This window comes from Misgurnus anguillicaudatus, chromosome 8, assembly GCF_027580225.2.
Source record: "Misgurnus anguillicaudatus chromosome 8, ASM2758022v2, whole genome shotgun sequence".
In the NCBI taxonomy this organism is placed as follows: domain Eukaryota; kingdom Metazoa; phylum Chordata; class Actinopteri; order Cypriniformes; family Cobitidae; genus Misgurnus; species Misgurnus anguillicaudatus.
In genome coordinates this window covers 24,356,905-24,367,317 of record NC_073344.2, presented here as the reverse complement: position 1 = coordinate 24,367,317, position 10,413 = coordinate 24,356,905, and the positions used below count along the sequence as shown (strand labels likewise).

General features: G+C 36.4%; 1 protein-coding gene across 2 annotated transcripts; it reads left to right on the top strand.

Annotated features, from left to right (window-relative positions):
• The first annotated feature begins 3,337 nt into the window (after positions 1-3,337).
• cyp24a1 (cytochrome P450, family 24, subfamily A, polypeptide 1) lies at positions 3,338-8,027 on the top strand. 2 transcript variants are annotated; one of them, XM_055214057.2, is made up of 12 exons: positions 3,338-3,775; positions 3,904-4,094; positions 4,181-4,274; positions 4,366-4,459; positions 4,564-4,655; positions 4,891-5,002; positions 5,447-5,592; positions 5,778-5,944; positions 6,331-6,409; positions 7,008-7,205; positions 7,296-7,407; positions 7,508-8,027. In XM_055214057.2, exons 1-11 carry the CDS (start codon positions 3,536-3,538, stop codon positions 7,404-7,406), a joined length of 1,524 nt encoding a protein of 507 aa, XP_055070032.2. In that variant the 5' UTR covers positions 3,338-3,535; the 3' UTR covers position 7,407; positions 7,508-8,027. The 2 variants fall into 2 exon arrangements, with proteins under 2 accessions (XP_055070032.2, XP_073726621.1); XM_073870520.1 differs by having other exon boundaries at positions 7,296-7,420; positions 7,511-8,027.
• The last annotated feature ends 2,386 nt before the right edge of the window (positions 8,028-10,413 follow it).

Sequence of the window (10,413 nt, the reverse complement as noted above, 5' to 3'; positions counted from 1 at the left end):
AATCAACATATAGTTTTAAATTACTTAACTTGAAAAATTAAGTTAAACATTTTTAATACAGTTTTAGTATATTTTAGCAACCATAAAGCAAACCCTAACATCATGTTTCATCTTTTATTCATTTGAAAATAATAATGTTTGTGCAGGTTTTGTTGTATTTTGTTTTTGTCTTTCTTTTCATCTTTTCAAACAGTGTTGAGCAATGAACAATCCAAAGAGGCTGAAGGGACTTAACCAAAAACCCACCAAAAGAAAGATTATCGTGTCAACCACAAAGGTCCGCAGCCTAATACTGACTGCCAAATAACCAAATACAAGTCAAAGGTTTAAAGTCCTTGCATGGCTGTAGTTCTGTCAATACCTCTAATACCTTGTTTTTGCCAAAGTAACCACTCTTGACCTCTGGATTAACCGGTCTATGGGTTCAAACGGGATATTTGCTATTTTATTGAGCATTTTGTTTAACAAAACATGTTCTAGTTCAAATATTTGTAAGGTCTTTTATGCAGTGATCTATCAGACAGGTCAGTGCTGGCCGATAACTTTCATCAGTTTTACGTTTTAAGTGTAAATATTTCATTTTGTTATTTGGCTAAAAATATGAATTTTAAACAAATATGTGTACATTACTTGGTTGCTGTATTACAAAATCCGTTTAAGGTCTAATAAAATTTTATTCCATTTTGAGCTTATTATGTCAGTGTTAAATTTACAATGTTGGGCCTGAAGGGTAGCAGAATTTACCAGTGCACCTTGCACATTACATGAATTAGCTATACTTCTTACCTGTTAAAAATCTACCTTTTGAATAATTTTTTAGGTAGCAACAAAATATAATTTTGATTTTAAATGTCTTTGATACTATATTGAGTTTTAATCAAAGTTTAAAGATAATGAAATAAGTTTTTAAGAAATAAATTATTTATTTGAGATGTTGAAAGTATTTATGTAGCAATATTTGAAATTATCTGTATCTTGTTATTTACAAAATAAACTTAACTGGTTCTGTTTTCTTGTCTGTGCTTTGTTTGACAAAATATCTGTTTTCTGCATGAGGGCCAGGTGATAATGTTCTGGACAACGTGATCTCACAAAGTTCCATGGGGATAGTCACAGAATTTTTTGTTAATTTTTCTATGGCATTCTCATGGATCTTGCATTTTTCCGTGGCCCTGCCACGCACTGTCTTTTTCCGTGGCATTCTCACGGATTGGTTACCATTTTCGCTTCGGTTTAGGGTTAGATTTGGTGTTTGTGTTAGTATGTCACTTTAACTATTGGTTTATACAATTTTTTCTGATTTATTCTTTTATATTTTCTAAACTTTAAACAATTGTCGCCTGGCGTTGGGGTTAGAGTTGGGTTTGGGTAAGGATGTCATTTCATGTAAATCTAACCCTGAACTGAAGCGACAATGGTAAGAAAATAGGACAAAACAGTTGAGTTACCAATCCGTAAGAATGGCACGGAAAAATACAGTCCGAGAGATGCAGAGGTCCGTGAGAGTGCCACGGAGGGATGGGCAAGAAGATTCTGTGACTATCCCACGGAGATTTGTGAGATCGGGCTGGTTCTGGAATGTGAGGTGGGGGGTACAGGTGCTATTAGCATTATAAATAGAGGACAATAAGCTCTACAGACAGCATTGTGTGAATTCTGTGGAATGGCCGAATCCTTTCAAATGTATGTAAATGTGATTGGAATTGATTTGCATTGAATAAGCATGGAAATAATGTGTTTTTTATTTCAGAATTCTACCAGACAGGACTGTCTTATCTACAATGTGTATGATGTCATTTATATCATTCAAACTTGAAAAAAGTGACTTTGAGATGGAACTGCTAAGGTGGAATGTGGCCTCTGAACTGAAAAATAAAAACTATAAACTCTATGTCTGCCCATATAATGATTATGTGAACATCACACCAACAAAACCAAGCCATTTGACAGGTATTACTCTCTGAAAAGGGATTTTATTAGTCTCGATACTGATATATCACTAATGATGCCATCTCTTTCCATATACTACTGGAGTACCTCTGAAGGTTTGTGTCAGAAGACATGATCATGATTATGTACATGGACATACAGAATAGGCTACTGTTATTGGGCTACATAAGCAGTACACCCTGCAAATAAACTCTTAGATGTTCTCTACATTTGTTTAGATAGTGAATGAAATTACTGAAATTCTGCTACCTCAAAGGTCCAATGTTGTATTACAACATTTCCATAAAAACTTACTAAAAACCCATTTATTTCTGCATTAGAGTGCAAAAAAAAAAGATTTGAAATAAATCTATTGATATCCACAGGTTTGTATGAGGGTTAGGTTTGATGATATGAGTACAACCTGAATGTGTATGTGTTTTGTGGCTTGTTGAATACTTTGGCAGACAGCTTGGTTACCAGCAAGCAATCTCTGCAGAGTTCAAGGTTATTTACACATGATCTATGTATGCTATGAGTCAACATGTTTACTGTACCATATCTTTACTTTTGTAAACCTATACTATGTCATAAGTGTGGTTTGGGATTACCAGAGGCTCTTGAGTTCAGATGTAAGGTTATGTTTTTCATCATACACTGTGTACTGGGCAAAACACTTAACCCCTGCTAATTTTATACCCTAACTTGATGGGTCACACGATACACACATTATCAACATGGTTTGGATGCCGTACCCTTACACAAATTTACCATGATGGGCTAACTATAGTTTCTGTCAAAGTAGCACAGGTAATGGATAGATGATGAGATTTAAGCAGTGTCCTGTAGTGTGATATGCATTTCTATTAGCCTATATTCTAGTAAAAATGTTCATAAACATCCAATTTTTATAGGTTTGATTTCCTTACATCAATTAAAAGACTACATGTAATAGTGAAGCCAAAATGGTTATGAAACAAAAAAGTAAGAAATACAACTAAGATGTAAACTTATAAATTTGACCTAAAATCTTGCTGTTGAAAATATAGGGATGGAGAGGATGGAAAGAAAAGTTGGATATGTTATCTGTGAACATAATAAAGTGGTTAACTAATAATGATCCATAACAATTATATGACTATAAGATTATCAATGAAATTCCACAATTGGATGTTCTATTGCTCAAGCGCGCGAATGCAAACAATTGTGATTGCCATGCGCCTTTGACCACTCGTGCACACAGTAGTTCTTATGCAAATATTTACGCATATTGGCGAAGCGTGGTCGTAGTGTTGACTCAGAGAGAGAAGTTAAGGTTGTTCCAATATCAGGAGCCAGGACAGCTCAAAGCGAACCGCGTCACCTCCTTTTTGTTTATTTATAAAGCGCGTTTGAGGGCACTTCCTCGGTTTATCCGGGGTGATGAGGTACTTACGCGGATCCATAAATGAATGGTGGGCTCGACATTTACGCACGATTCCTGATTGGTCCTTGTGTCCGACCGAGATAAACACGGACAAGGGTATATATATTGTGACAAGATGTAAGCCATCTAAGAGAAACTTGAGGAACACTTTTACGCACGTCATTTTACGCACGCATAAAGATGAGAGGGCAGATCCAGAAAGCTCCCCAGATTTTGGAGCTGCTGAAGAAGAAATCTGTGGGTCTTCAGCACTGCAAGACCACAACGTCGGTGTGCGTGCTGGACGCAAAGGATGCTGTGCCGAGCGCGCCTTGCGCTCACAGCCTCGACTCCATCCCTGGACCAACCAACTGGCCGCTGTTCGGCAGCCTTATTGAGCTCCTTCGGAAGGGAGGTTTAAAAAGACAACACGAGGCGCTGGTATGAACCACTTTCATACTGATGCACTTCATGCATTGCCTTATAATTTATGTTTATTTTTTAATATTGATACTTTAGTAGATTTAAATGTTTTTAAAATATTTATATGCTTATTTCCCTTCAATTAGATCGATTACCATAAGAAATTCGGGAAGATCTTTCGGATGAAACTCGGATCTTTTGAGTCGGTTCACATCGGCTCTCCGTGTTTACTGGAGGCGCTTTACCGCAAAGAGAGCAACTATCCTCAGAGACTGGAGATTAAACCATGGAAAGCTTACAGAGACATGCGAGACGAGGCTTATGGGCTGCTGATATTGTAAATATATCATTTTCATTACAAGTACATGCTTCATTTTAGTTTTCAAGATGTTATTTATAATATAAACTTTTCTGCGTTTGCAGAGAGGGGAAGGATTGGCAGCGCGTGCGCAGCGCATTTCAACAGAAGTTAATGAAACCAAGTGAAGTCATGAAGCTGGACGGAAAAATCAATGAAGTGAGTATAAGAGCTGATATGATATGTCAGTCCCAGGGTATAATGTAAAAGTTTAGCCTGTATGATGGATCGTTTGTTGTCTTTGTTAAAGGTTTCAGCAGACTTGGTTGAGAGAATGGGAAAAGCTCACGTGGATGGGAAGATCAATGATTTGTATTTTGAACTCAACAAGTGGTCCTTTGAAAGTAAGTTTTAGTTATGTAAAAAATGTTTTGGTTCTTCTTCCTTAAAGTTTCTTGTAAGATCTGCTATGTGTATTAAGGGTTCCCCTCTTTTTCTGTCATTATAGCTATTTGCTATGTGCTCTATGACAAACGTTTTGGTCTCCTGCAAGAAAGTGTCAGCGAGGAAGCCATGGATTTTATCACAGCGATAAAGACGGTAAATTGATCTCTGCATCTCTTTGATCTAATAAGAGTCGAATCAGTGAAGTTGCAGCATCTGTAACAAGTTTTATCTGTGGACGTCCACTGATACAGTTGTGTTTGGCAATGCAAAGATGCTATAAACAGTTCACTGGGTTCAACAAAACCAGGACATGCATCACATTTTATGAGCTGTCCACTCTGAATTTGTAAACTATATCTATGAAAGTGTGTTTTGTTGTCCCTTGCAGATGATGAGCACCTTTGGAACCATGATGGTGACTCCTGTGGAGCTCCATAAAAGCCTAAATACAAAAACATGGCAAGACCACACAGCAGCCTGGGACCGCATTTTTAGCACAGGTACTAAAGATCTCCTTAATTGCATGACGTGTGACTCATAAAAGCACATTTCCAGTAAGGTGATGACACATGAATTTACGGCTTAATAGTTTGCCCCCTCTTTCGTACCCCATAGTAGATCCTTGTGTGTAGAGTAAGAGAGGGAGGGGTGGAGAGTAAACCTTTGTAGTAAACGCAGTGACCTGAACGCAGCCAAATATTTGTAGTAGAAAAGAGGGAGGGGTGGGGAGGACTGTTGAACTACTCACAGTTTGTTGTGCGGCTGTACACTCCGTTAGTGGCAGATGTCACACATACGGCAAGGCTTCAGGTCACACAGAGCTTATATACACATACGCACACCACTAACAAAAAACAAAACAAAAGTAGTACTAACTGGACTGGACGATACAATTTTTTGGGAATGTTTTTGTAACATCAAAAAATCTATTTGTGCCTTAACAGCAAAACTTTACATTGACAAGAAATTGGAGAAACACTCAAACGGGGAGGCCAAAGATTTCCTCTGTGACATCTACCATCAAAATCACCTCACCAAGAAGGAGCTGTATGCCGCTACAACAGAGCTCCAGGTTGGAGGAGTGGAGACGGTACGAGTTCATTTATCTTTGTTCTGCTCTTATCCATGTTAAGATTGAACTACACATAGTTTAATAAAGCACATGAGGCATGGCATGTTTAGTGTAAGAAGAACATCACTAATAAAACGTGATAGTCTATCCGCTGGACTTCCTAAGAGCAACCTTTCATGTAAATCCCTGTTTTCCTGTTTCAGACGGCCAATAGCATGCTGTGGGCTATTTTCAATCTCTCACGTAATCCCTGCGCGCAAGGAAAACTTCTGAAGGAGATCCAAGAGGTGATTCCACCTGGGCAGACGCCATGTGCCATGCACATCAAGAATATGCCCTACCTCAAAGCCTGCCTGAAAGAGTCCATGAGGTACAGACCCAGAATCAGTTGCTATGACATTTGAAGTTTATTGTAATTCCCATTAAGCACAATAATCAGGGGATATGCATTACTGTTATCATTCTGTAACCTCATCTGAACACAAAGTCGTCCCGGTAGATTAGACGGGTCATTACCAAGTTCGTTGACCTGAGTTGAAAGCCACCGAAAAACATAATAGCCTCTGACTGGAATTCATGAGTCATGTTTTCACCGTGATTTGTTACAGGAAAACATGACATTAAAGCAGGATAATGCTGTAGTATGTGGTGGAATGTTCATGGGATTATCTAGCCGTGCCTCACGGCTTACGCTCACTTGCGTGCCAAACAGGAATTGAGGGGTTCACTGTTGTTTTCTCTCTCTCTTTCTCACAGACTTACACCATCCATCCCCTTCACAAGCCGAACTTTAGACAAGGACACGGTGCTGTGCGATTACACTTTACCTAAGGGCGTAAGTGTCTTAGTAGTATTTTCTTACAGTATACTGCCCCCGTATGCTTTAAAGGTGAAGTGTGTAATCTGTTAGCTTAGACGTTGGCTAAAAGCAAATACAAAAAGCAATACAAGAGGCGCCATATGCTCATTCAAACTAAAGGGGCACATCATGCTCCCTCATATTTTTGTGCCAAGTTGATTTAGCATGCAATCTTAAAATCAAAGCGTCTATTCATCCACTACTTGATTTTATAGGCAAAATATTTTAAATCTATATTCACATGCTTCATTCTGGACAAAATAAATTATTAATTAATTATATTACAAACCATCATCTGCCCATCTGTTATCTGATAAAATAAAAAATGCAGTTATGTTATAAAATGGCACAATTAAGCAGACTTTTTATTGTCTGTGCATACATTTCTGTGTGCTATGCACATTAAAAAACTTTGGTGAATGATGCTCCTGCAAGTGAAACTCACAATATAAAGTAAAAACCACCTTTAGACCTCCAGAGCGGCCTGGCATCACATTTTCACATTTCACCTTTAAGGAATTGTAGTATGCTACTGTAGTAGGAGTCTTTTTCACGCTCATTTTTATGTTCTTAGACAATACTGATGATCAACAGTCAGGCTCTGGGTTCAAATGAAGAATATTTTGACAATGGAAAGCAGTTCAGACCGGAGCGCTGGCTTCAAGAGAAGAGCTCCATCAACCCGTTTGCGCACGTGCCCTTCGGGATCGGAAAGAGAATGTGCATCGGTCGACGTCTTGCTGAACTACAGATCCAGTTGGGTTTGTGCTGGGTAAGTTTACTGTCCAGTGTAGATAGATTTTGTCTTATATTGAATAATTTGTTTTTTCATGTCAATATATGTTTCGTTTTTTTATCACAGATACTACGTGATTATGAAATCGTGGCCACAGATTTTGAGCCAGTGGAAGCGTTGCATTCTGGAACGCTGGTTCCCAGTCGAGAGCTTCCGGTGGCTTTTATTCCCAGATGATGTAATAAAATATATGTATTATTTCACAATGTAATGTTTCATATGGATCGATGAGGAATAAGTTTCTACTGTATTTTCAAACGTGCTTTTTGTTTTCACAGATAATGAACCAATGTTAACCTCAATGGATGATGTCATATCAGTGGATCCAAAACGCCTTTATGCTGCTAACCAGAATGTATCAGATCGCCTCTTTATACCTCATATCATGTAGTTTATAGTTTTTACTATAGTAAATATAGTTTAAATATGATTCTTCTATTTATTTCGTTTGACAATAAGCATTTAAAGAAAATATTTAAAGTGTTATCTTAATTGCTGCTAAACTATTATTTTATTAATGTTATATGAAATATTATTTAGCACTGAAATCATTCCATGTACAGTATGTAAAATTTTGTAGACTTTTTCTGAAATATTTTGTGTAGAAATGTTGTACATAAATTTCATACATAAATGTAATATTATATTTATATACACAGCAGAACAAAATTGTTTATTGTATTGTCTAAAAAAACAGTGAATGTTGTTTGTTTGTTTGTTTATAAAAGAGTTTAGAGGATATTGGATGTTGTTAAACCTTAAACCACTTTTGTGTCTAAATAAAAACACATTCTGATACTTGGTGCATCAGTCATTTGAAACAAATTCACCTTAGACAAAATCTCAAACTCCTATAAGATAAGAGAGTAATGCACTGTAAAAAAAAATGCAGCACAAAGTTAAAACAACTTGTTTTTATAAGTTAGCATTCAAGTTACCATAGGTCAAAACTTAAAATAGTAGGTTGAATTGACTTGCAAAACCAAGTTCAAATTGTTAAACTTAATTTGTTAAGTTAAAGTAACATAAAACTATAAGTTGATTATTTGACAAAAATGCTGCATTTTTACAGTCTGTAATAACACAATTACACACAAAATGTGAAATCTTTGAAAAAAAAGCCTTTTATTCTCTGGAAAAGATGACAAACTACTAAAAGAGGACATAAGCCAGTTGTGAAATTTTGTTTTAGTAATTGTGTGGATGTTATTGTGTAATAGCTTTTCAGCCAGTAAACAATTTGTGAACTATAATTTTATAGGGCATGGCCCATTATAAACTCATTTTTTGCAAACTTCTTGAAAAACAAAGTTGATGAAAATAAATCACTTTCCTAAATGTGTGTCAGTGTGGTTTTGTGTTCAATGGTTTACCAGCCATTACAAAAATGTTTTGAATTTCAGTTTGGAGGACAGATTAATAATATAGCAAAGATTTACTAAAAGTAATATTAGTAATAATACTATGAAAGTAAAGACTAGCTTGAATTATCTAAATTGTTCACTTTGTGTCTTCAAGAAAAATCCCATGTTCCTTTCCGCAGCGTTTGTCTCTTGTCATGGGTCTTATAAAGTGGGAGGGTCTTGTTAAATGGGCGGGGCTTGTGGTGGGAGGGGCTGTTGATTAATTAGCCACTTTGAGCTGACATTGGACACAGATTTAATACAATGTCATGATGTTCAGATATTTCACAAGCTGTGAATCTGATGTTTTGACAGAAAAGCACACAAAAACATTGCCAAGTGATATAACAGCGGCTACTGTAACTTTAACCCTGGTTTCCCAACGTCCCTTTGCTTTGGCTCGTGGCCAGTGTCATTCACCTCCGAGTCTTGTGGATTTAAATGCAAAACAAACCCCAATACGCCAATAGAGCGATGCAATAAAGCCAAATGTCCTACTGCCACCTGTGCTTATATGTTGCTTTTGGAAAACTTAAGCTCTTTGTGAAAAGTCACCTGCTATTAAAAATTGTAATATTGATGATTGCTGTTTTGGCAGCTGTTTATCATATATCAGATCTGATTCTGCCTTTACAATCTCACATATTTATATAGTTGTATATTCTTGATTAAAGTCATGATTTAAATGCTTATTATGTGATTACATATCACCCTGTGCATGGTGTATAAAACATTAGTCCATTTTGACAGATAATTGCATTAATGAATAATTAAAAAATATTTTTAAATGAAAAATACACCAGTCAGTTACTGGTCTTATGCATATCAATATAAACAGTTGTATTAGCATACCATAAATTCAAACAGTCTTACTGATATTACTACATCTGTTATTGACATTGTATATATTACTGTCTACTGACATTTTTCTGTTAGCTTACAGTTTTTGATATGGCTTTTTGAAATTTAGGGAATATGACTTCATACATCTACTAAAAATCACAATGTCACCAGATGTTTAAAAGTCATTTGATAAATGCGTGCAAAGTGATTTTTACTGATTTTCCATATTTATGTACTATGGTAAAAAGCACTGTAACACTTAACACTGGATTAAAGTAAGATGCTGTTCTTTGGTGCAAAATGGCTTCATTCTTAAATACTGTGATGCATCCTGATCCATCTGTCTGATCTGTCTGAAATTACACTTTTTAAGTGCAATTATACTAAAGTTCTACAAATATTAAACTAAAGTCGCTGTCTCCCTCTAGTGTTTGCTTAGAAGTACAGCAGAAAAGGTTTTATAGCTACTGTACCATCATCATCTTGAAAATTACGTTTTGTTTAAAGGTGTTTTTTATATGTTACACTCACCATCTCCTTTATCTTCACAATGATGAAAAATAAAAATAAGGGAAACTTTAGTTAAAGGCGGGGTGCATGATCTCTGAAAGCCTTCTTTTGATAGACCCGCCCCACACATACGCATCCCAGGCAACAATGTCGGTTAGTAGACACGCCTCTTAGTTCTGATTGGCTACAAGTGTCTTTGGTAGTCGGCCCAACTCCTTTTTCCAAAGCGTATTTCAAAAATCATGCACCCTGCATTTAATAAGAAACTGTAAGCAATTTGCTCTCACACTACTACCCTTACAAAATTAACCATGGTTACAGTTAAAACACAAAAAAACATGGTTACTGTAGTAAAACCATGGTTATGCTAATAGTAATCAACACACCAAAAGAACATGGTAACTACAATTTTACCACCAAAAAAACAT

Excerpts from the sequence above, each read along its gene's own strand:
- cyp24a1 (XM_055214057.2), top strand. The coding sequence starts at position 3,536 with ATGAGAGGGCAGATCCAGAAAGCTCCCCAGATTTTGGAGCTGCTGAAG. Across the intron at positions 3,776-3,903 it reads AAAGACAACACGAGGCGCTG|ATCGATTACCATAAGAAATT; the intron begins GTATGAACCACT and ends CCCTTCAATTAG. Across the intron at positions 4,095-4,180 it reads GCTTATGGGCTGCTGATATT|AGAGGGGAAGGATTGGCAGC; the intron begins GTAAATATATCA and ends CTGCGTTTGCAG.